At 42.0% G+C, this 26253-nt stretch overlaps 1 protein-coding gene across 2 annotated transcripts in view; it reads right to left on the minus strand.

The window, feature by feature from the left end:
- Positions 1 to 6610: 6610 nt before the first annotated feature.
- LOC111951094 (prolyl 4-hydroxylase subunit alpha-2-like) overlaps positions 6611 to 26253 on the minus strand; it is a 33102-nt gene continuing 13459 nt past the window's right edge. The window contains exons 7-15 of one of the 2 annotated variants that reach the window (XM_023969096.2): positions 24940 to 25139; positions 18956 to 19132; positions 18705 to 18775; positions 18511 to 18610; positions 17930 to 17983; positions 16386 to 16451; positions 8571 to 8639; positions 8247 to 8343; positions 6611 to 7266 (exon numbers count right to left, since the gene is read on the minus strand). In XM_023969096.2, the coding sequence (XP_023824864.1) occupies positions 7196 to 7266; positions 8247 to 8343; positions 8571 to 8639; positions 16386 to 16451; positions 17930 to 17983; positions 18511 to 18610; positions 18705 to 18775; positions 18956 to 19132; positions 24940 to 25139 (905 nt within the window). In that variant the 3' untranslated portion in view covers positions 6611 to 7195. Of the gene's footprint in view, positions 7267 to 8246; positions 8344 to 8570; positions 8640 to 16385; positions 16452 to 16498; positions 16553 to 17929; positions 17984 to 18510; positions 18611 to 18704; positions 18776 to 18955; positions 19133 to 24939; positions 25140 to 26253 lie in introns of both variants that reach the window. The other variant, XM_023969097.2, reaches the window with a different exon arrangement.

Here is a 26253-nt window from a genome sequence, read left to right on the forward strand (position 1 = left end):
TGAATCGAGAGCGAYGATGCTACGAGACCCCGCCCTCCTTCCCGTGCAGCGAGAACGAGCTCCCCGACTTCAGCACCCGGGAACTGCAGAGTCTGTAACTCCACCATTTATAAACCCCCGTTCTTGGGCTACTTGCCATACCCGAAGAGAAGGCTTGTACAGAAGATATACACGGACCTAGTCTCAGTTTCTTTCTTCTTTACCTCCTCTCTATCCCCCGTTCACGGGAACGGTGTCAACCGCTCATAGACAAAAGGATGACAAGCAGCCAGAAGCTCTTTCGTCGCAGTGGAGTCAGCCATCACTGTTGCTTTCAGATAGGGCGTTAGGCAAATAAACAATATAAATGGCAAGGCTAGGCCATTTATTGAGGATGAAGACACAGCCTTCCGTTCACTACATAGATAGCCTAGTAGGCCTGCTTGGCCACACAAAATAAATATCCCACCTACCTGTAAAATATAATATGCTAAAAGTGGCTAAAAGTTACTTTAAAAAATGTAACAACATAAATCAATCAGTGTCATAGTTAAATGTAGATGCCCACTGGGTACACACTGTTTGAATCAAAGTTGTTTCCACGTCATTGTTGAACCAAGGTGGAACAGACATTGAATTGAAGTCTGTGCCCAGTGGGTGGTATGCTGCTATTCTGCTAAAAACATAATTCTGGGAACATGCGAGAGTTTTCCCCTATAATGATGAACTAAATATGACATTGATTTAGTAATGATTCACAAGAAGTCGTGATGGGTTATGTGGCCTAGTCAAGACACAGATGTAGCCTACAGTACTGCATGCTCCTCAACATCCCACTGGGCACAGACATCAATTCAACGTCTATTCCACGTTGGTTCAGTTATTTAATTCAACAGGCACTCGCACATCTGAGCTATCTTTTTTGCAGGTGCATGGTAACAGTTGAATAAAATGAGAAAAATAGGAACTTGATAGTATCACTGCTTTTCAAGCTCTGACGAAGGCTGTGATGCCGATACGTAAAGCTTATAAAAGAGCAGTGATACTATTAAGAGCAGTGTGCTGGTTCCTTCTTTTTTGTCATTTTATTCAGTTATTTATTTGAAATGATGTGTAAACAGTGTTGAAAAATGTAAATATGTCCAAAAAATTTAAACATAGTAAAGCACTGTCAATACCACCAATCAGCATCTGTAATAATGAGGATATGGGTTGATTCGTCAGTGACTGTAACACTAGAGGGAGAGTTCAACAGACCCCCAATGACAACGGACTGCCACCCCATGGCAGCTTTCTGAACAGCTAATAGTCCACTCCAATTAGGCTGCAGGAAATCTGAAATTTCACATATTACCAGTGCTTGATTTGGGATGAAAGAGGCACAGGAGTCTTTTTTCAAGTCAGTCCATTAGACTATGTTCCAAATGACATTATGCTATAGAGACTTCTTATTATTCACTGTTAATGGTTCATACRCATTTTGACTGATGGAATTTCATGACTTTTCCATGACTTCCCCTGACTTTTAAACAAATTTCCATGACCAATAATTGGTGGTGTCTCTATGTAGCCTACATGAAAATGCCCGGATAAATGTGGTATTGATGCGAGAAGGCTGCTGGTCTACTATCTCCTGCCATTGTGCCCTCGATCAAGGCACTTAACCCCCTACAAAGTAAAATAACTGCACTGTTAGGCTACTGCATAAAACACGTGGTCAATCCTCCATCTGGAGAGCTACTGGGAGAGCAGGCTTTTGATCCAATCCTGAAACACCCAAGTCATCTGCCTATCAAGGTCCTGCTGAGCAGCTGATGTTTAGGCTATAATGTTGTGTGTATGAGCGGGAACCCAATTACAAATATTGGGTTCTATGTGCAKGTATATAGCCTACTATAATATATATTCCCTGTGTTATAGACAGGATGCCCCTCCCCCCACCTTTAAGTTTTTATTTCCTTTGCCATTTTTCTTTTGTTGAGAGGGGGGTTACAGGTACAATTTTCATGACAATACACACTTAGTTTATACTCTTCCCTTTTTGTGTCCTGCATAAAATAATTGTCTACATTTGCTTTAATTAATTCTCAATTATAACATTTTTCAATTGRCATTGTGTATGTTGCATCAAGGGCCTTTGCCTCCTATGATAAGTGAATAAACAAACACAAGATTAGATGTACAAATGCATATATTATATCAAGAAGAGCCCCAAAAAAAGAGCAAATGGAACACATAAATGTGATGATGTAAAACAATGTTACTAATAAAACAACTGAACCCACCATGCAAGTGATCCATAAACTGATTCCCACCCTGGTGCAAAAGTTTGTCCTCATTTGTKGGTTTCTTGGGGTTTGGAGTCGATTTCCGGGACTGCAGCTACATACAGTGCCTTCAGGAAGTATTCACAGCCCTTGACTTTTTCCACATTTACTTGTGTTAAAGCCTGAATTTTTCACTGGCCTACACACAATTCCCCATAATGTCAAAGTGGAATTATGTTTTTCCAAATTTTTACCAATTAATAAAAAATGAAATGTCTTCAGTCAATAAGTATTCAACCCCTTTGTTATGGCAAGCCTGTCACGTCCTGACCATAGAGAGTCCTTATTTTCTATGGTAGAGTAGGTCAGGGCGTGACTGGGGGGTTTTCTAGTTATTATTTTCTATGTGGGGTTCTAGTTTCGTTTTTCTATGTTGGTGTTTGGTATGATTCCTAATTAGAGGCAGCTGGCTATCGTTGTCTCTAATTGGGGATCATATTTAAGTAGCATTTTTTCCACCTGTGTTTTATGGGATATTGCTCTGTAGTCACGGTTCGTTGTTAGTTTATTGTTTTTGTCTTTGCGAAGTTTCACTTTATTATTAAAATATGTGGAAACCATATCGCGCTGCAGCTTGGTCCGATAATTATTCCAGCGAACATGACAGAATATCCCATCAAACCAGGACCAAGCAGCGTGCCCAAAGAGGGAAGGATTTCTGGACATGGGAAGAAGTGATGGGGAGATGCGAAACCCTTCCTTGGCGACAGACGGAAGGAGATTATGGAGGACAGTGATGACGACATGGTTTGCGGCTACAGAAAGCCCAAGGACAACCCCAAGTTTTTKGGGGGGAGGGGCACATGGAGCTGGCGGCTGAGCAGAGGGACGAGCCAGAGACTGTCAGGGAGGCAATGGCGAAGTTGGGAGAGAGTGAAATGAGAGAGAGATGTTGTGCAAGTGTGTTCTGCTCAACATCCGACCAGAGGATCCGGTTAGCGGTCTGGTGCAACCTGTGCCGGTTCCACGCTTCTGGCCTCAAGTGCACCTCTCCAGTCCGGTACGTCCTGTGCCTGCTCCTCGCACTCTCCCTCAAGTGCGCCTTCCTAGGCAGGTACGTCCTGTGCCTGTTCCTCGCACTCTCCCTGAAGTGCGCCTTCCCAGTCCAGTGCGTCCTGTGCCTGCTCCTCGCACTCTCTCTGAGGTGCGTGTCACCAGTCCGGTGCCACCTGTGCCGGCCCCACGCATCAGGCCTCCAGTGCGCCTCCCCGGTCCGGAGCTTCAGGCGACGGTCCCCGGTCCGGAACCTCCTGAGACGGTCCGGAACATCCAGCTCCATGGCCGGAGCCTTCCCCTGCGCCGATGCCCAGTCCAGGCACGGCGTCCGGTCCAGCTCCATGGCCGGAGCCTTCTCCTGCGCCGGTGCTCAGTCCAGATACGGCGTCCTGTCCAGCTCCATGGCCGGAGCCTTCTCCTGCGCCGGTGCTCAGTCCAGATACGGCRTCCTGTCCTGCTCCATGGCCGGAGCCTTCTCCTGCGCCGGTGCTCAGTCCAGATACGGCGTCCTGTCCTGCTCCATGGCAGGAGCCTTCCTCTGCACTGATGTCCAGTCCAGATCTGGTGTCCAGTCCCGCTCCATGGCAGGAGCCTTCCTTGATACCGAGGTCCAGTCCAGGCAGTGTTCAGCCCGGGTCCATGGCTGGATCCACAGGATGAGTGGGTTCTTCAGCCCGCACCAGAGCCGCCACCAAAGATGGTGGATCCGCGAGCTGGATCTTCGTCCCGCACCAGAGCCGACACTAGACACCCCCACTAACCCTCCCTTTTGGTTTCAGGTTTTGCGGCCGGAGTCCGCACCTTTGGGGGGGTACTGTCACGTCCTGACCATAGAGAGCCCTTATTTTCTATGGTATAGTAGGTCAGGGCGTGACTAGGGGGTGATTTAGTATATGTATGTCTGTTGTATTCTAGTTTATTATTTCTATGTGGGTATTCTAGTTTTCATATTTCTAGGTTGGTGTGCTTGATATGGTTCCCAATTAGAGGCAGCTGGTTATCGTTGTCTAATTGGTGATCATATTTAAGTAGCATTTTTCCCACGTGTTTTATGGGATATTGTTTTGAGTTAGTGCACGTAGCACCTCCGTAGTCATGGTTGGTTGTTAGTTTATTGTTTTGCTAAGTTTCACTTTCTAATAAATTATGTGGAACTCAACATCCGCTGCGCCTTGGTCCGATAATTATTACGACGATCGTGACAAAGCCTGAATACGTTCAGGAGTAAAAATGTGCTAAACAAGTCATTAAGTTGCCTTGACTCACTCTGTGTGCACTAATAGTGTTAAATAACATATTTTTTTAAAGACTGCCTCATCTCTGTACGCCGCACATACAATTATCTGTAAGGTCCCTCAGTCGAGCAGTGAATTTCAAACACAGATTCAACCACAAACACCAGGGAGGTTTTCCAATGCCTCGCAAAGGGCACCTATTGGTAGATGGGTAAAAAAAACAGCCATTGAATATCCATTTGCGCATGGTGAAGATATTAATAACACTTTGGATAGTGTATCAATTCACCCAGTCACTACAAAGATACAGGTGTCCTTCCTAACTCAGTTGCCGGAGAGGAAGGAAACAACTCAAGGATTTCACCATGACGCCAATGGTGACTTTAAAACAATTACAGAGTTGTGGACACACTATAGACGGACAGCTCTTCCGAGACAGCTCCATAACACCATGGCTGTACTAAATTCTACGGGGACGTCAGGTGACAGAGAAATTATGGAGACTGTAAAAATATCTGAACACTATTAATTTGAAATGCTCACACGCACGATTACACTGGTGCTCTTCCATGCCGTCACGAGTGCGTTGAGTCCCTGACGTAATCTTCCTGTACGGGTTGGCGCCCCCCCGTGGGTTGTGCCGTGGCGGAGATCTTTGTGGACTATACTCGGCCTTGTCGCAGGATGGTAAGTTGGTGGTTGATATCACTCTAGTGGTGTGGGGGCTTTGCTTTGGCAAAGTAGGTGGGGTTATATCCTGCCTGTTTGGTCCTGTCCGGGGGTATCGTCGGACAGGGCCACAGTGTCTCCTGACCCCTCCTGTCTCAGCCTCCAGTATTTATGCTGCAGTAGTTTGTGTCGGGGGGCTAGGGTCAGTCTGTTATATCTGGAGTATTTCTCCTGTCTTATCCGGTGTCCTGTGTGAATTTAAGTATGCTCTCTACTTCTTTCTCTCTTTCTCTCTCTCTCTCGGAGGACCTGAGGCCTAGGACCATGCCTCAGGACTACCTGGCCTGATGACTCCTTGCTGTCCCCAGTCCACCTGGCCGTGCTGCTGCTCCAGTTTCAACTGTTCTGCCTGTGACTACGGAACCCTGACCTGTTCACCGGACGTGCTACCTGTCCCAGACCTGCTGTTTTCTACTCTCTAGAGACAGCAGGAGCGGTAGAGATGATGATCGGCTATGAAAAGCCAACTGACATTTACTCCTGAGGTGCTGACCTGTTGCACCCTCGACAACCACTGTGATTATTATTATTTGGCCCTGCTGGTCATCTATGAACATTTGAACATCTTGGCCATGTTCTGTTATAATCTCCACCCGGCACAGCCAGAAGAGGACTAGCCACCACTCATAGCCTGGTTCCTCTCTAGGTTTCTTCCTAGGTTCTGGCCTTTCTAGGAGCACAGTGGTTAGTTTTTCCTAGCCACTGTGCTTCTACACCTGCATTGCTTGCTGTTTGGGGTTTTAGGCTGGGTTTCTGTACAGCACTTTGAGATATCAGCTGATGTAAGAATGGCTTTATAAATACATTTGATTGATTGATTGATTGGTATCAGCAACTACATGATCAAACGTATGTGGACACCTTAGCTAATGTCAAAGTCAATATAGCTAATAGAATTAACACCTTAATAAACCTGCTACAATCATGCAGTACAGTGTAAGGTCAGCAAGCAGCTCAGCAGTTACACTGGCGGGCCCCGGTGGCAATAAATTAATAAAACCAAAAGCTTACCACTGTAGCGTTAATTTCCCTTCACTGGAACCAAGGGGCCTAGCTTGAACCATGAAAAACAKCCCCAGGCTATTATTCCTCCTCCACCAAACTTTACAGTTGGCACTATGCATTAGGGCAGGTAGCGTTCTCCTGGCATTGGCCAAACCCAGATTTGTCCGTCGGACTGCCAGATGGTTAAGTGTGATTGATGACAAAACAAAGTAGCCTTCAGACCTGTGGAAGTTTTGTCTTTCAGGGTCCAGCTCCAACTGACAGGTTGAATACCATGTGCCTTTGTTTTATTTTTGAAGGGGTAAGGGGGTGATTCTATCAACCAATCAGACCTGTATGTAAATATATTCAAATTTATATCACCACGCCAACACAGTCGGACTGAACATTTCAGTGGCCCAAGGAGGATCACTGAGATTTAGTAGACAAAAGTGATGATTGAAAAATAAAATGAAAAGGACTGAATTGGGGCATTAATAAAAGACACTGTTTCTTGTGGTTCACATTTTCCATATTTAAAAAATGTCACAATCATACGGTGTAATAATTTAAGCAGTCTGTAAATACAAATGTAGTGGACAGAAAACAGTAAGTTCTCATAGGGTTGTGCTGTCAGTATGTGATTATGCATGTCATTTAAAAAAAAAAAATAATAATCATAATGCTAAACAAACAACAAGTAAACAAAACAAGAAATTAGAGCCTTTAACGCCATATACCCACAGTATATTCACATATCCACCTCCTTTTATCTGCATAGGTACTGAAGAGCCAAGACTCAACTCATTGTTAAAAGCCAGAATGGATACCACAGTAGGGGTGTGTGTGTGTGTGTGTGTGTGAGAGAGAGAGATCAATAAAATGTTCAGGCACTGTAGGTAGAGTGTACACCTCCCGTCTGAGGTCAGTGGTGAGAGGTTCGGTTCAGTCCACTTCTGTCAGGCCACATGGCCTCCTAAACTCTTGACCTCGCTCATGGATCCATTTGTTGGACACTGGCAACACAGAGAAATATAAAATGTCAGTGCCAATCTCAATTCTCTCCAATGTGCGAGACTAAGGGCTCGGTTTAAACCTACTACTAACAGAACGACTCAAAGCTTAAAGTTTTATTGTCACGTGCACGATTACAGTGAAATTCCTTTCTTGCACACTCTTTTCCCAACAATGCAGTAATCAATGTATAGTACTATAAAGTAAAGTAAAACTAAAACACACGATAAATAGATATAAGAACAGAGCTAGCTAACCAAGCAAACCAGATGACAGGTTTCAATACAACCTCACCAGATAAAATGAATGCTAGCTCATGTTAATGCTAACAAGTAGGCTTGTTTCAACTTTGATTTGTAAGCTAATGTTAGCTAACGTTAGCTAGCTATCATTCGAGGGCTGACTGTTCTCATAAAAGTGTATTGTGTAGTGCAAAAATAAATGAAGGATTCATCTATAGTGGTAATTCGTGTCATGTCTGACTACTGCAGTACTGCTTGTCATTGTGATAACAGTCAGCAACAAGCCCAGACAACCTAGCTAAACGTGGTGTCAGCAACCAGTGGTGATCAGCTGGAAGTTGCTTAGTAAAACTGGGCTGTGAAACTGGGCTCCGAATTTGAGTATTCCATTCGAGCCAGCTCGAATTTAGCCCTAATTTGACCTTAATTCAAAGTGCCAGTGGAAATGCGGTTAAGGGCTCTGTTGAAACCTACTACTACCAGGAAGACTCCACTCACAGGTAAAGGCTTCCTATTATCAAAGTAAGTGTATGTGCCGTCAGAAGTTTGTGAACAAAAACACTGCCGTAACATTGCTATGAAGGTTTGATTGCAGCCTACATGAGAGATACAATAGAGAAACACAAGGAAGACTGACTAGGAAGTAGTCAAAGAAACACATCAAATGACTGACACCAATAAACAGACTGAGATTAGAGAGGCTGCTTGTGTGTTAAGATTAAACTCTCCATCGGACTCACCCCATTTACTTCCTACTAACACAGGACAGGCAGCGTGTCTGGTCCTGTAGTCTCCCTCTCCACTCCTAAAGAGGTTGTACCAGAAGACTGCAGTTCCCTGTGGACACACATTGAGAAGACATACCCTGTTCAGTACATGTAAGTCACCACTGCATCAACGTAATGGCTCACTATAAGATAGTGTGGGCCCTCTCAACCAAGGCTAACATTGTATGATGGCTAAGGCTAGGAGATTTCTCTGACCGTGTGACCTGACCAATAGTTTTTCCTGGCCCCTAGTGCTGAGGGCTGTGCTTGAGAGCAGTTAAATTGTTTATATCTCACCTTTTTGGGATAGATAGCTGCTCCAAAGTCTGGGAACACAGTGGCTCCTCCAGCTTCAACATCACTCATCTGTCAGGGAAAAGACTGCCTTGTGAGCTGGCTTCACTAATACACTGACGTACTCCAGCTACTACCATTTACTGTAGCCTACTTCTCTAAGGGATGTGTTCTGTATTTACATTCAACAATTTTATGTAACAGGTGTAATCATACAAATTATAGTTTCCATGTTGTAAAATGTATCTGTAGCAATTCTAAAGATTACTGAAGATCTGAAGAAGGGTTTTGAAAGTCTTGAAGTCTTGACAACATTGTTTAATAACACTAAACATAACACCAAATCCATAATAACCAGTCATTCAACTAGACAGAAGTGCAGTATAAAAAGTAGTCATCCAAAAGCGCTGTAGTTCTGCAAAGCATGGCATTCTACATCTATTTACACACTCACATCATATTTACAGTATTAGCATGGACCAATAAATGAGATAGCATGTTGTGGTGTACTGTAGGGCAGGGGTGGGCAATTCCAGTCCTTGAGGGCCTGATTGGGTACAACACTGAAATTAACTGACAGACTCCAACGGTCAATTTACAGTGTTTGACAAACTTTTTTCCCACCACCATCTACTGTAGCAATGTTAGTGGCCGTGTCCGAATACCCATACTTGCATCCTAAATAGTAGGCCGTTTGGGTATGCGAAAAAATGAAGTTTAATAGTATGCAGTATTTTGAAATTCGAGTATACAGTATACTATAAACGCCCGGATATCGTACTCATTTCGGCTTTGACAACAGCTGATCAATTATATAAATCAACGAATAGTGGGAAACAACGCAATCGCAGATGACGCATTCTCAGAGCTTTTAAACCAAATACTAAACCATCTTTTGATTTCTGAATCTGTCAGCACCAGGGATTCGGGATGTGGTTGCGTTATAGATGTCATGTTAATCCGGCCTTTTGATAAGGAACATACAGTATGGATTGTTTTAGTTTTGTAGGCTAGGGTACCTATTTAATGATTTAATTTATGGATCAAGCCTTAGCAGTCATTTTGATCTCGTTCCCAATTATCTGTCACGCCCTGACCTTAGAGTTCCTTATTATTTTCTATGTTTGGTTAGGTCAGGGTGTGACTCGGGTGGGAAAGTCTATGTTTTCTATTTCTTTGTTTTTGGCCGTGTGTGGTTCCCAATCAGAGGCAGCTGTCTATCGTTGTCTCTGATTGGGGATCATATATAAGTTGTTATTTTCCTTTTGGGTTTTGTGGGATCTTGTTTTCTGTTTCGTGTTTTCTGCCTGACAGAACTGTGCGCTTTCGTTTTCACGTTTGTTATTTTGTTTGAGTGTTTTTTAAATAAAAGAATCATGAACACTTTCCACACTGCGCTTTGGTCCACTCTTCCTGCCACCAACGAGAGCCGTAACATTATCAGTGCTTTAGTTTATTATGTTGTTGTCCAGTGGTTGTGAATTTGCGATGCACCGGACTGCCTAAGTTTTTCTGTGCAATAGCCAATTTGATTTGAACATTTGAAAAGTTTTGGTGTGTGTACTAGGCAATTTGATAAAATGTATATATGTTACAGCACTTTGGTTTCACTAATACATATGTTGAAATGGAACCAAGTTTCTGTCTTCAGTCCTTTTTAAATAGAATAGATGGGCAGTATATGGACTACTGTGGTAAATTGCCCCTACCCTGACTACAGCCCTCACCCTATCACCAACCACCATCCCCTGTCCAATCCCCCTCCAGCAGAGGCAGGACTCCAGCTCATTCACCATCKTTAAATACCCACACGTGTCACTAATCAGTGTGGCAGACCTAACCCTTTCAGTTTGCAAGTGTTTTGTTACAAGACACCTTTTCTCTTGTAACCCTTTCCTTTGTGTATTTTGGATGTTTATGACCAAGTCATTTTGTTATTATTTCTTAATTTATACTATAATTTGATTTTGTACATTTACTGTATGATATATTCGTTTCCTTTAAGCATTTACTCATGTTTAAACCTATTGTGTACGTTTCTTCACCGTAATATTAATTTAATATGTTATTGAGATTCATGAGTATATTTGTTTATCTTATTTATGTGAAATCACTACCATGTATGTTTTTGTTACCTAGTTAACTATCCTTGTTAACCATCCCATTCTTACATACTCAACCTTATCCATCTTCATGATCTTCAACAATTCAACTGAAATAATAAACTGGGCAACAGCCCTTTGAACATCAAACGACGCCACAACAACCACACTGTAAATGAGCTACAGGCATTTTTTTTCACACATCCCCATAAATGCAAATGCTAAAAGAACATGCACTAAAACACCCTAGTCTTCTAATGCATGCATCCAGTGTATTTCCCCTATCCGGCACAGTGCCCAGCATCATGCAACATACTGTTGAACACTTCCTGCGGCACGAGGGAGAGCTCGGTTTCTTGTTTTGTAAAGTTTGTTGTTTTGAAAGAGTATTGGAAAGTTAGTAGCTAGCTAACYTTTTAGTTTGGATCCTGTGACACATTTGGCATCAGTTGCTGGGACTGCTACTCTCTGTTCAGTGATCCTGCTGACCAGGCCGAGTCTGAGGCACAATTTGGCGTCGGCTAAATGGCTATCAAGCTAGAGGGTTTCTTGAGGGCTTGAATGCAGCCCGTGATGTGGTTAGCCATTGTGGCTGGGTCCGCGGATTGTCCCGGGTTTGTGGCTGTCTAGATCCCTGCTGTTTGTTGTGTTCAATCTTTTCTGTGACCTGCCCTGTCTGGAACTGCGAGGAGTAACAACATAACCTATGTTGCTAGCTACCATGACAAAGACCAAAGCTGGCGGGAGTACCGTTGAGGACAGTGGTGTCTCTCTATCACAGGTGAAGGATCTTTTAAACAAACAAAAAGAGACCTACAAGCAGTTGTTACAACAACAAGAAAATAGCTTCAAGTGTTTTGTCCAAATACTGGTGGATTCTACTAATAAAAGAATGGACGACCTGACCAGAGAGCTCCAGGACCTGAAGAACAGTTTGTAGTTTTCTAAGGGTCTGCTCGATAAGTTGAAACAGGAGAACAGCAAGATGACAGCAATCTTTAAGTAATTGAGAGAGGACATCCGTTCTGTGTGTGAATCCATGATAATAATTACGGATACATCTCGAGGGACAATCAAGGCGAAACAACATGGTTGTGGACGTAATTTCAGAATCTCCACATGAGACCTRGACAGAGTCTGAGGACAAAGTGAGGGAAATGATCTCTGAGAAATTGAAGATGGACCACAGGAAGATTGTGGTGGAGCATGCCCACAGGACTGGAAAACCCACCACCGGCCCAGGTGATAGGCCCAGGCCGATAGTGGTCAAGTTCAAGGTTCAAGGACAAGGTAGCTGTTCTGGAAAGAGCCATGAACTTGAGAGGAATGTATATCTTCCTCAACGAGGACTATCCTRAAGCTGTGCGCCAGAAGAGGAAAGAACTTATCCCAGCCATGAAAGCTGCCAGAGCGCGTGGGGATATTGCTTACATCCGCTATGACAGGCTCATCTTCCACCCTCCCTCCCAGAAGCGTTTTTTCTCTTGCTTTGTTTGTTCTTTTCCATGTTATGTCCATCTCTGATAAGCTACCCAGGAAAGGGCTGAAAATAGGCCATATTAATATATGTAGCTTTAGAAATAAGGTTAATGAAATCAATAACTTGCTAACGTCAGATAACATTCATATACTAGCCATTTCTGAGACTTAGATAATTCATTTGATGATACAGCAGTAGCAATACAAGGATATAACATCTATAGAAGAGACAGAAATGGTTATGGGGGAGGTGTTGCTGTATATATGCAGAGCCATATCCCTGTAATGCTAAGAGAATATCTTATGTCAAGTGTTATGGTTGCAGGTTCACTTGGCACATCTAAAGCCTTTTCTTTTGGGGTGTTTCTATAGGCCACCAAGTGCTAACAGTCTATCTAAATAATATGTGTGAAATGTTTGATAGTGTACGTGATGTAAACAGAGAGGTCTACTTTCTTGGGGACCTGAAAATTGACTGGTTTTCATCAAGCTGTCCATCAAGCTGTCCTGGGGTGGCAGGTAGCCTAGTGATTAGAGCGTTGGGCTAGTAACCAAAAGGGTGGTGGATCGAATCCCTTGAGCTGACAAGGTAAAAATCTGTCGTTCTGCCCCTGAACAAGGCAGTTAACCCACTGTTCCTAGGCTGTCATTGTAAATAACAATTGTTCTTAACTGAMTTGCCTGGTAAAAAAAAAAAAAAGAGGAAGCTTATCACTCTAACCAATGCCTGTAATCTGGTTCAGGTTATTAATCAACCTACCAGGGTGTTTACAAACACTACAGGAACAAGCTCATCCACATGTATCGATCACATTTTTACTAATACTGTAGAACTTTGTTCTGAAGTTGTATCTGTACCCATTGGATGCAGTGATCACAATATAGTGGCTATATCCAGGAAAGCCAAAGTTCCAAACGCTGGGCCTAAAATAGTGTATAAGAGATCATACAGAATATTTAGCTGTTACTCTTATGTGAATGATGTTAAAAATATTTGTTGGTCTGATGTGATTAATAAGGAGCACAAACACTGCACTTGATGAATTTATGAAATTGCTTCTTCCAATTATTGATAAACATGCACCTGTTAAGAAAATGACTCTTAGAACTGTTAAGGCTCCATGGATAGATGAGGAATTGAAAAACTGTATGGTTGAAAGAGATGGGGCAAAAAGAGTGGCTAATACGTCTGGCTACACATCTGACTAGCTGACTTAATGCAAATTGAGAAATTATGTGACTAATCATCAACATGTATTGATCACATTTTTACTAACGCTGCAGATATTTGCTTTAAAGCGGTATCCAAATCCATAGGATGTAGTGATAACAATATAATAGCCATATCTAGGAAAACCAAAGTTCCAAAGGCTGGGCCTAATATAGTGTATAAGAGGTCATACAATAAGTTTTGTAGTGATTCATATGTTGATGATGTAAAGAATATTTGTTGGTCCGTGGTGTGTAATGAGGAGCAACCAGACGCTGCACTTAATGCATTTATGAAACTACTTATTCCAGTTACTTATAGCACGCACCCATTAAGAAAATTATTGTAAAAACTATTAAATCCCCTTGGATTGATGAGGAATTGAAAAATTGTATGGTTGGGAAGGATAAGGCAAAAGGAGAAACTATATTATTAAGCCAAGATCAATGATATTAAGAATGTTGGAAAACTTTAAATGAAATGATGGACAGAAAGACAAATTCAACTACATCTTTTATCGAATCAGATGGCTTATTTATCACAAAACCATTTGATGTTGCCAATTATTTTWATGATTACTTAATTGGCAAAGTGGGCAAACTTAGGCAGGAAATGCCAACAATGAACAGTGAGCCATCGTATTCATGCATAAAACACTAATAATATAAATAATAATAAACTACTAAAACTCTATAGCCACTTCTATCTGTCATATCTTTAATATGGGCCTAGAAGAAAGTATTTGACCTCAGGCCTGGAGGGAAGCCAAAGTAATTCCGCTACCTAAGAGTGGTAAAGCGGCCTTTACTGGTTCTAACAGCAGACCTTTAAGCTTGCTGCCAGCTCTTAGCAAACTGTTGGGAAGAATTGTGTTTGACCAAATACAGACTTTCAGAATGCTTATAGAGAAGGGCACTCAACATGTACTGTACTTACATAAATTACTGATGATTGTTTGAAAGAAATTGATAATAAGATTACTGTTAGATTTCAGTGCAGCCTTTGATATTATTGACCATAACCTGTTGTTGAAAAAAAACGTATGTGTTATGGCTTTTCAACCGCTGCCATATCGCTGCCATATCGTGGATTCAGAGCTATCTATCTAATAGAAGCGTTTTCTTTAATGGAAGCTTCTCTAATGCCAAACACGTRAAGTGTGGTGTACCACAGGGCAGATCTCTATGCCCTGTACTCTTTTCTATTTTTACTAATAATCTGCCTCTGGCATTAAACAAAACGTGTGTCCATGTATGCTGATGATTCAATCAGCAACCACAGCTAATGAAGTCACTGAAACCCTTAACAAAGAGTTGCAGTCTGTTTTGGAATGGGTGGCCAGTAATAAACTGGTCCTGAACATCTCTAAAACTAAGAGCATTGCATTTGGTACAAATCATTCCCTAAGTTCTAGACCTCAGCTGAATCTGGTAATGAATGTTGTGGCTGTTGATCAAGTTGAGGATACTAAATTACTTGGCGTTACCTTAGATTGTAAACTGTCATGGTCAAAACATATAGATTCAATGGTTGTAAATATGGGGAGAGGTCTGTCCGTAATAAAGAGATGCTCTGCTTTTTTAACACCACATTCCAAAAAGCAAGTCCTGCAGGCTCTAGTTTTGTCTTATCTTCATTATTGTCCAGTYGTGTGGTCGAGTCCTGCAAGGAAAGACCTAGTTAAGCTGCAGCTGGCCCAGAACAGAGCTGCACGTCTTGCTCTTCATTGTAATCAGAGGGCTGATATAAATACTATACATGTCAGTCTCTCTTGGCTAAGAGTTGAGGAGAGACTGACTGCATCGCTTTATCTTTTTATTAGAAACATTGTTGAAAATCCCAAATGATTTACACAGTCAACTTATACACAGCTCTGACACACATACTTACCCACAAGACATGCCACCAGGGGTCCTTTCACAGTCCCCAAATCCAGGACAAATTCAAGAAAGTGTACAATATTATATAGAGCCCTTATTGTATGGAACTCTGTTCCATCTCATATTGCTCAAATGAACAGAAAACCTGGTTTCAAAAAACAGATAAATTAACACCTCGTGGCACAACGCCTCTCCCCTATTTGACCTTGATAGTTTGTGTATGTATTGGTATTGATATGTAGGCTACGTGTGCCTTTAAAAATTAAAAAAAGTTGTAATTGATGTAGTTCTGTCCTTGAGCTGTTCTTGTCTATTAATGTTCTTTATTATGTCATGTTTCATGTTTTGTGTGGAAACCCAGGAAGAATAGCTGCTGCTTTTTGGGACATCATCTCTGTGTTTTAATGGACACCACCATGATAGCCCTAACTCAAACCAGCAGTTATAGCAAGATCAAGTATGTTTACCACCACAACTCCGATCAGTTTTTTACACTACGGTATAGTTGGCTGTGATAGTCTGGCTATAATGTGATAGTCTGGCTATAAACAGCATGAGTAGGCCTATAACTCAATTCCTATTTTTTTCAGAGTTTAGAGAAAATAACTATTATCAGGCTGGTTAATGCGATGCATGTCTGTTGAATTTGAAAAAAAATACACCCGCACTCAGTTCCGCCCCACCTACTCAGCCTGTCAGGAGTCGCTACTGCATTGCGGCCGTGGCATGCTGTATACTTTTCACTAACCGGTACATGATAAATAGTATGCGACGACGAGTACATAGTATGCAGTTTAAGTATGTAGCACACTAATATKTGTATTCGGACATGGCCAGTGATTTTATGAGTATGCGGTAACATTGATTGACATTCCATGTTTCTCAACCATTTGGCAATCAATTGAAGTCCAATATTGAAACGGAGGTCATGGATCTGCGAAACACAATTATGCAAAACAGAGAGCCACAAAGAAGAATCTAAGGGCTCTATTCAATCTGTTAAGGTAACTGCCGATTGAGCCGACATATGCAGCATTCAACGTGAATGCTGTCTCTGCTAAAGCGGGAACATTGTAATGTTGAATAGAGCCCTAAATCAGTAGCTGCTACTGTAAATTGACAGCAGCAACTGGATTCCCATACTTACGTAATTTAAAAAAGTAGCCACACGATTTCCAGTGCCTAATGTTTTGAAAGCATCAGGTTCCTCTTTCTATGAAGTAAAACACAAGTTGAATACACACAGAGACATGTACTTACGTAGTTCAGGAAGGTAGCAAGTCTATTTCCATCGACCATGATGTCCTGAGGACGCTGCAACAAATATTTATAACTTTTAACCCAGACTAAAATGGCTGTAGGATCCCGCCATTAAAGAAATCCTTTGTAAYCAAATTGATTGTTAATATCTGTTTGACTTAATGTGGTTATTGAAAATCATTGGGATAAATTGACAAATTTCACAAAAATATGAGCAACAATTTAATATTTAGTATATTAAATATAATCTACTATTGAATCCTTTGATTATAGATTAGATTAACTGGATATATTTTTCATGTAGTCCGATTGATACAGTACGTTGTGCACTTCAACTGGGTGCCGCTAAGAAACAGTAGAGCCACTGTCTACCACTGGGTTGAGGACCTGAGCATCTTGCGTGCCTTCTGAAATCTTCCTGACGGAAGAAACATACTCACTGAATATAAAACCTGAGGTCCCCAAGGCTCAAAATGCAATCTTCATCATGCTGTGATCTGCATGCCAACAACTTCAAACCAGCTTCTGACGGTGTGTTGAATGTATTTTTTTTGCACGATTCACTATTTCTTCTCAAATAAGTTAAACTTGAGAACTTTTTGGTGTGTACACATGTATTTGTTTACACGTGTGTAAAATCTMAACTTAAATTGAGATTTTTCACTTCAAAGTAAAAAATGGCCTGGACTAAATTTGACAAAATTCAAATGAATTTGGTTGGAGGTAAGGATTCTTGTTCATGATGTTGTTTATCTCCCCTGTGGTAGGTTGCAGGTGCCTACAGGGTAAAAATAGCCATTCAACCAGTTTTGAATAGAGAAAACAGAACATTCTGCTCCGTTGCACTCCATTGTAAAATGCAAGGCTGCCAATATATCTGTACATACTGTTCCTAACTATTCTTCCTCTACTAGGAATATGCCCTCTGAGTTGTTCTCCTTCTAGGAATATGCTCTTGGGGTTATGGACGTGGTTGAACTGTGACTCAACCCGTCATCTAGGTCTCCTTTGGCAATCTGCCATAAAAKAATTCAGGGGCCCTCTTGGATAAACACCACTCTATCTGTGCCACAAATGACACTGTATTCCCTTTACTCTATAGTGCACTACTTAAGGAATAGGTTGCCATTTGGGACGCAGCCTCTAGCAGTAGGTGAGAGCCAGAATCCCCCTAATTTTACTGGTCCACATTGACCTTAGACACTGTCTTGCATGTTGACAGCTAAATGTGCAGCGCTAATTTATTTTTGGGTCAACATATATTGTCATTGTAATGGAGAAAAAACAACATAAGCAAGTGGCGTGTGGCTACACGTGTGAAAACGTACTTCTCTATAGATCACAGCAGGATAAACGATTACATGACTGTTGCATCCCTTCCCAGATGCAACAGAGAGCACACTTTAGTCCCCGTCTAGAGGTTACCCTTACCCTGGAGAAATCAAAATGTGGCTCGTATTGTCCTCCGACCCCATAGTTAGCAATCTGTTTAGTGAGACAAAGAGTAGAAGCTAAGTTATTGGACAACCTCTGGGCCTCGTTTTTCAGAAGTTAACTGATCGGATTTCTTGAATCGGATAGGATTAAAGTCATAGAATTAATAGAACGGGCGTCCCCATTCAAGTCAATGATACGCCTGTTCTATTCATTCTATTTCTATGCATTTAATCAAACCCGATCAGATAACTTTTGAAAAAATGGGAGCCTGAAGTTTACAACGACTCACACAAAACCGGATGACTGTTAAATGATCAGCTAAGTTTCACAAAGTGAAGAGGGGTATTCTAACATGATGCCCAATGTTGATATGAGTGTAACAGGTAGACTACAGTATACGCTTGTCTAACAGGACTATATATATAGTTATCTATGTCTACCAGGTAGGCTCATCACCGCAGGAAGTAGGGATGCTGAGGGGATTGCAGCACCATCTGATAAATTGAAATTAACGCCCCTGTCCCCCCCTCCCACGGCCATGGGTAGACTGTATGTATTATGTATGTGATCGGTACCTGGAGTAATTCGGCAGTCTGCGTTGTCAGACCTGTGATGTCCTCTATCCTTTGGTTGACGCGTTCAATAACAGGGTCCTCTTCCCCCTCCAGCCACGCACTGAAGGACAAGACATCCACTGACTCAACCCAACAACATGACTCATTCACCCAGAGATGAGGCATGACTAAACATGATCTACATAATGACTCACCTTTTGGATACCCTGTAGTTTGCTGTGGTCAGAACGCCTGTTATGGGGTCTCTAACAGTAGCTCTTGCAAGCTATACAAAGACATACAGTATAAATTAATATTGACACTGTCGTGTGTTTCTGAGACATTCTCTCTCTTATGATAAGATATTTCAATACTACCACTGAGACATACGGTATAGTATTCCATTTACTAATAGAGACAATCTAAGGTTATAGTGGAACTGGCCCAGTTTGGCTGCTCCTCTCACCCTGGGCTTGGCCAGCTCCTTGATCTTCTCTATCTCCTGGTCTGACAGAGCGTTGAGGTAGCGGACGATGTGTGGGCTGTCCCACTCATCCTCCTCCTTCATGGGCTGGAGCAGCAGACGAGGGTTCCTGTTCCCGTCATGGTAGCGGCAGTACAGCCGGCTGCGCCTCTCAGTGGTCTGGATGGGGTGGAGGGTGGAATGGGTTGGGAGTGTGAGTTRAAGTGGAATTCACATCTCCTCTTCAAAACCCCGTTAAAGTTACCTCACATCTCTCCTCCAGTGCTTAATTTGTACATTGGGAGGTGCCGGAACGAAAAGGGAGATGAGAGGGGTGTGACCTGGGGGGTTCTGAGGTACCGGAACACCAGAAGAAACAACAACTTTATAATAGAACATTGCATGCATATCATCGCTCTTGCGTGTTGGCATAGAGCAGTAGAGTAGAGGCGCTTTCAGAAGCTGCACACACGGGGGGGGGGGGGGGGGGGGGGGTGTAAGCCTAGAGTCTGAGAAAAATTGGGCCATTTCTTAATGCATTTCATGCAATTCTACAAATGTTAGATAATTGGAAACTTTAGCTGAATCTTTTTTAATACAAATTATCGAACGTACAGGCTACTTTCACACTGACAAACTGAGAATCTGAGATAAAAACGTCCTTGTCTTGAATCCATCTGTAGCCTAGACCTAGCCTAGGTGTGTGGAGACACACATAATGTTCAATATGAGGAGGAAATTATAGTCCTAAAAAAGCTTTCCAGTTTCACTGACTCACCGAATGACGCGTAGCTCACTCACCGGCGATGGCCGATGCTCTCGTGCCAAAAGCTTATATCGCTCTTTAACTTTCGAAAACAACGCTCTTCACTCAATAGGCCTATTTGGAAGTTGATAAGTATCTACAGTCAGATTAGTCATCTCTTTTCAGTAGGAACCATTTGCTTTCCAACTTGTGTTTTTGTATTCTACATACTGCGAAAGGCTTGTTTTGGCTGTATGCTGTTCACTGGCAGATGTGCATTCCTGACTGTAGACTGTTACACACAATCTACAGATAGGCAATACATTCTTCTTCTTTTTTTTTTCTTTTTACAAGCTATTGTTGATCCTCTGTGGCTAAATTATAGGCCTGCTCCTGGTGCAGTATTCTGAATTATTTAATGTATTTCTGAACAGACCAGTAATTCTATAACTTTGGCAAATGTATTTCAATTTATCAGGGGTGCTGAAGCACCTCCAGCCGGTGGTGTAAAGTACTTAAGTAAAAATACTTTAAAGTACGACTTTAGTAGTTTTTGGGGGTATCTGTACTTTACTTTATTATTTCCCTTCTTTACAACTTTTACWTCACTACATTCCTAAAGAGAACAATGTACTTTTTACTCCATACATTTTCCCTGACACCCAAAAGTATTTTTTACATTTTGAATGCWTAGCAGGACAGGAAAATGGTCCAATTCACACACTTATCAAGCGAACATCCCTGGTCTTTCCTATTGCTTCTGATCTGGTGGACTCACTAAACACACATGCTATATTTGTAAATTATGTCTAAGTGTTGGAGTGTGACCCTGGCTATCCCTAAATAAAAAAGAAAATTATGCCGTCTGGTTTGCTTAATATAAGGAATTTCAAATGATTTATACTTTTACTTTTGATACTTAAGTATATTTTAGCAATTACATTTACTTTTGATACTTAAGTATATTTAAAACCAAATACTTTTAGACTTTTACTAAAGTAGTAWTTTACTGGGTGACTCACTTTTACTTGAGTCATTTTCTATGAAGGTATCTTAACTTTTACTCAAGTATGACAATTGGGTACYTTTTACACCACTGACTCCAGCACTCTTCCTGCAACTACAGTGGCTTGCGAAAGTATTCATTCCCCCTTGGCATTTTTCCTATTTTGTTGCCTTACAACCTGGAATTAAAATGGATTTTTGGGGGGTTTGTATCATTTGATTTACATAACATGCCTACCACTTTGAAGATGCAAAATATGTTTTATTGTGAAACAAACAAGATATAAGACAAAAAAAAAACTGAAAACTTGAGTGTGCATAACTATTCACCCCCCCAAAGTCAATACTTTGTAGAGCCACCTTTTGCAGCAATTACAGCTGCAAGTCTCTTGGGGTATGTCTCTAAAGCTTGGCACATCTGGCCACTGGGATTTTTGCCCATTCTTCAAGGAAGAACTGCTCCAGCTCCTTCAAGTTGGATGGGTTGTACAGCAATCTTTAAGTCATATCACAGATTCTCAATTCATTCCAAGACATTTAAATGTTTCCCCTTGAACCACGCGAGTGTTGCTTTAGCAGTATGCTCAGGGTCATTGTCCTGCTGGAAGGTGAACCTCCGTCCCAGTCTCAAATCTCTGGAAGACTGAAACAGGTTTCNAACTTGAGTGTGCATAACTATTCACCCCCCCAAAGTCAATACTTTGTAGAGCCACCTTTTGCAGCAATTACAGCTGCAAGTCTCTTGGGGTATGTCTCTAAAGCTTGGCACATCTGGCCACTGGGATTTTTGCCCATTCTTCAAGGAAGAACTGCTCCAGCTCCTTCAAGTTGGATGGGTTGTACAGCAATCTTTAAGTCATATCACAGATTCTCAATTCATTCCAAGACATTTAAATGTTTCCCCTTGAACCACGCGAGTGTTGCTTTAGCAGTATGCTCAGGGTCATTGTCCTGCTGGAAGGTGAACCTCCGTCCCAGTCTCAAATCTCTGGAAGACTGAAACAGGTTTCCCCTCAAGATTTTCCCTGTATTTAGCGCCATCATTCCTTCAATTCTGACCAGTTTCCCAGTCCCTGCYGATGAAAAACATCCCGACAGCATGATGCTGCCACCACCATGCTTCACTGTGGGGATTGTATTCTCGGGGTGATGAGAGGTGTTGGGTTTGCGCCAGACATAGCGTTTCCTTGATGGCCAAAAAGCTCAATTTTAGKCTCATCTGACCAGAGTACCTTTTTCCATATGTTTGGTAAGTCTGCCAGATGCCTTTTGGAGAACACCAAACGTGTTTGCTTATTTTTTTCTTTAAGCAATGGGTTTATTCTGGCCACTCTTCTGTAAAGCCCAGCTCTGTGGCGTGTGTGGCTTAAAGTGGTCCTATGGACAGATACTCCAATCTCCGCTATGGAGCTTTGCAGCTCCTTCAGGGTTATCTTTGGTCTCTTTGTTTCCTCTCTGATTAATGCCCTCTTTGCTTGGTCTGTGAGTTTTGGTGGKCAGCCCTCTCTTGGCAGGTTTGTTGTGGTGCCATATTCTTTCAATTTTTAATMATGGAKTTAATGGTGCTCCGTGGGATGTTTAAAGTTTCAGATTTTTTTTTATAACCCAACTCTGATCGGTATTTCTCCACAACTTTGTCCCTGACCTGTTTGGAGAGCTCCTTGGTCTTCATGGTGCCCCTTGCTYAGTGGTGTTGCAGACTCTGGGGCCTTTCAGAACAGGTATACTGAGATCATGTGACAGATCATGTGACACTTAGATTGTACACAGGTGGACTTTATTTAACTAATTATGTGACTTCTGACAGTAATTGGTTGCACCAGATCTTATTTAGGGGCTTAATAGGAAAGGGGTTGAATACATATGCACGCACCACTTTTCCATTTWGAWTTTTTTTTWGAATTTTTTGAAACAAGTAATTTTTTTCATTCCATTTCACCAATTTGGATTATTTTGTGTATGTCCATTACATGAAATCCAAATAAAAATCMATTTAAATTACAGGTTGTAATGCAACAAAATAGGAAAAACGCCAAGAGGGATGAATACGTTTGCAAGGCACTGTATGTTTCTACTTGTATTTGCATTTATTATTACATTATGGTTCCCATTAGCTGTTGCCAAAGCAGCAGCTACTCTTCCTGGGGTCCAGCAAAATGAAGGCAGTTTATACAATTTTAAAAACATTACAATACATTTACAGATTTCACAACACACTGTGTGCCCTCAGGCCCCTACTGGACCACATATCTATAGTACTAAATCCATGTGTATGTATAGTGCGTATGTTATAGTGCGTATGGTTTAGTGCGTATGTTATTGTGTGTGGTGTGGTGTGTGTGGTGTGTGTGTGTGTGTGTGTGTGTGTGTGTGTGTGTGTGTGTGTGTGTGGTGTGTGTGTGTGTGTGGTGGTGTGTGTGTGTGTGTGTGTGTGTGTGTGTGTGTGTGTGTATGTGTGCATGTGTCTGTGCCAATGTGTTGCTTCACAGTCCCCGCTGTTCCAAAAGGTGTTTTTTTAATCTGTTTTTTAAATCTATAATTTTTTAACTGCTGGCATGAATTACTTGATGTGGAATAGAGTTCCATGTAGTCATGGCTCTATGTAGTACTGTGTGCCTCCCATAGTCTGTTCTGGACTCGGGGACTGTGAAGAGACCTCTGGTGGCATGTCTTGTGGGGTATGCATGGGTGTCAGAGCTGTGTGCTCGGTGCATTCCACTTGTCAATACCTCTCATAAATACAATTAGTGATGAAGTCAATCTCTCCTCCACTTTCAGCCAGGAGAGATTGACATGCATATAATTAATATTAGTTCTCTGTGTACATCCAAGTTCCAGCCGTGCTGCCCTGTTCTGAGCCAATTGCAATTTTTCTAAGTCCTTTTTTGTGGCACCTGACCACACGACTGAACAGTAGCCAAGGTGTGACAAAACTAGGGCCAGTAGGACCTGCCTTGTTGATAGTGTTGTTAAGAAGGCAGAGCATCGCTTTATTATAGACAGACTTCTCCCCATCTCAGCTACTACTGCATCAATATGTTTTGACCATGACAGTTTACAATCTAGTGTTACTCCAAGCAGTCATCTCAACTTCCTCAATTTCCACATTATTTATTACAAGATTTAGTTGAGGTTTAGGGTTTAGTGAGTGTTTTGTTCCAAATACAATGCTTTAAGTTTTAAAATACTTAGGGCTAACTCATTCCTTGCCACCCACTCTGAAACTAACTGCAGCTCTTTGTTGAGTGTTGCAGTCATTTCAGTCGCTGTAGTAGCTGACGTGTATAGTGTTGAGTCATCCGCATACATAGACACTCTGGCTTTAAAGTTAGTGACATGTCATTAGTAAAAATTGAAAAAAGCAAGGGGCCTAAACAGCTACCCTGGAGAATTCCTGATTCTAACTGGATTATATTTGAGAGGCTTCCATTAAAGAACACCCTCTATGTTTTGTTAGACAAGTAACTCTTTATCCACATTAGAGCATGGGGTGTAAAGCTATAACACATACGTTTTTCCATCAGCAGACTATGATCGATAATGTCAAAAGCTGCACTGAAGTCTAACAAGACAGCCCCCACAATCATTTTATCATCAATGTCTCTCAGCTAATCATCAGTCATTTGTGTAAGTGCTGTGCTTGTTGAGTGTCCTTCCCTATAAGCATGCTGGAATTCTGTTTCTTTACTGTGAAATAGCATTGTATCTGGTCAATCACAGGTTTACTAAGGGTTGATGAAGATGCAAAGGTGGAGAGATGAATGTTGCAGGCTCATGTCTATCAGAGCAGAGAGATAACATAGAAARGGAATCTCATTCCAGTTCTGTGAGAGATACAGGCGCACGCTTCTCTTACCACAGCAACGGTCACGCGTTGGTCTATAGGCTACAATGTTGCTCAAACCATAAACCCGGGCCGGCCCAACACGAATCAATTCTTAGAATATCAGGTACGTTTTCACATTATGTTTTTTAGGGGACAGGAGAATTAAAGAGGAGGCAACTTGAATTAACCCTGATTGCTTTTTTTGGAAATTTGTACAATGCACATAGTGAAAATTATTTTTCATACCACGAGAGGTACCAGGTCCTGGAAAATGGCACCACTCGGACAGTTTATTCATCATGGCCCTCTCTCTAGATTATCAAGGCATAGCCATACAGATTGTAAATCTAACTTTTGGCCATTACCCCTAACCAACTGTCATAGGAGAGTCTTAGACAATCGGTCTCTTACCATTTTGACTCCCTCTCCCCTGCACAGGGCCTCGTAGATCTCCCTTTCAGGCAGGTAGTCATTGGGTCTCTTGTAGGTCCCCAGCTGGATGGGCTCCTCTGTGGCTGGCTCCTGGCCCTCCTGGTTCAGCTCGTTCAGCTGCTTGGACAGCAGCTTCTCAAAGTAACGCAGGTTTCCTCCTGCCCTCTGGTGGCTAGAGTCTGTAAGTACACCACGGGTCATGCAGTTACGCAGACTAACAGGACATGGGGAATATGAGGGAAATATATTMGAATCAGCATTAATTAATTGTGTGATTGCACAATTCGACAATGTGTAACTCTCATCATTGGTTTGAGTGAAAAACAACTGTCTCTCTSCTACATGCTACTAAAACATGTATTTTTTTTTCAAGGATAAGAAACACTGACATTGAATGTCTGAAATAAGATGCCCTCTTGTGGTCTTTAGAGTCAGTCAACTGCAGTTATTTCATAATTGCCGTTAMGTGTTATGAGATGAGAGGCAAGACTAGGGATTATATGGCAACATTGCATTCAGTTACAGTGCATTCAGAAAGTATTCAGACCCCTTGACTTTTTCCACATTTTGTTACATTACAGCCTTATTCTAAAATTGATTGCATAGTTTTTTGCTCATCAATCTGTAGATATCCCACAATACCCCATAATGACAAAGCAAAAAAACAGAAATATCACATTTACTTAAGTATTCAGACCCTTTACTCAGTAAAGACCCTTTGCTCAGTACTTGTCTTGGCTATGTGCTTAGGGTCGTTGTCTTGTTGGAAGATTAACCTTCACCCCAGTCTGAGGTCCTGAGCGCTCTGGAATGGGTTTTCATCAAGGATCTCTCTGTCGATGTTCCGTTCATCTTTCCTTACTAGTCTCCTAGTCCCTGTCGCTGAAAAACATCCCCACAGCATGATGCTGCCACCACCATGTTTCACCATAGGGATGGTGCCAGGTTTCCTCCAGACATGACACTTGGCATTCAGGCCAAAGAGTTCAATCTTGGTTTCATCAGACCAGAGAATCTTGTTTCTCATGGTCTGAGAGTCCATTAGGTGCCTTTTGGCAAACTCCAAGCGGGCTGTCATGTGCCTTTTACTGAGGAGTGGCTTCCGTCTGGCCAYTCTACCATAAAGGCCTGATTGGTGGAGTGCTGCAGAGAGGGTTGTCCCTCCCGAAGGTTTTCCAATCTCCACAGAGGAACTCTGGAGCTCTGTCAGAGTGATCATCGGGTTCTTGGTCACCTCCCTGACCAAGGCCCTTCTCCCCCGATTGCTCATTTTGGCMGGGCGGCTAGCTCTAG

This window comes from Salvelinus sp. IW2-2015, linkage group LG23 (genome assembly GCF_002910315.2).
Source record: "Salvelinus sp. IW2-2015 linkage group LG23, ASM291031v2, whole genome shotgun sequence".
NCBI lineage: Eukaryota > Metazoa > Chordata > Actinopteri > Salmoniformes > Salmonidae > Salvelinus > Salvelinus sp. IW2-2015.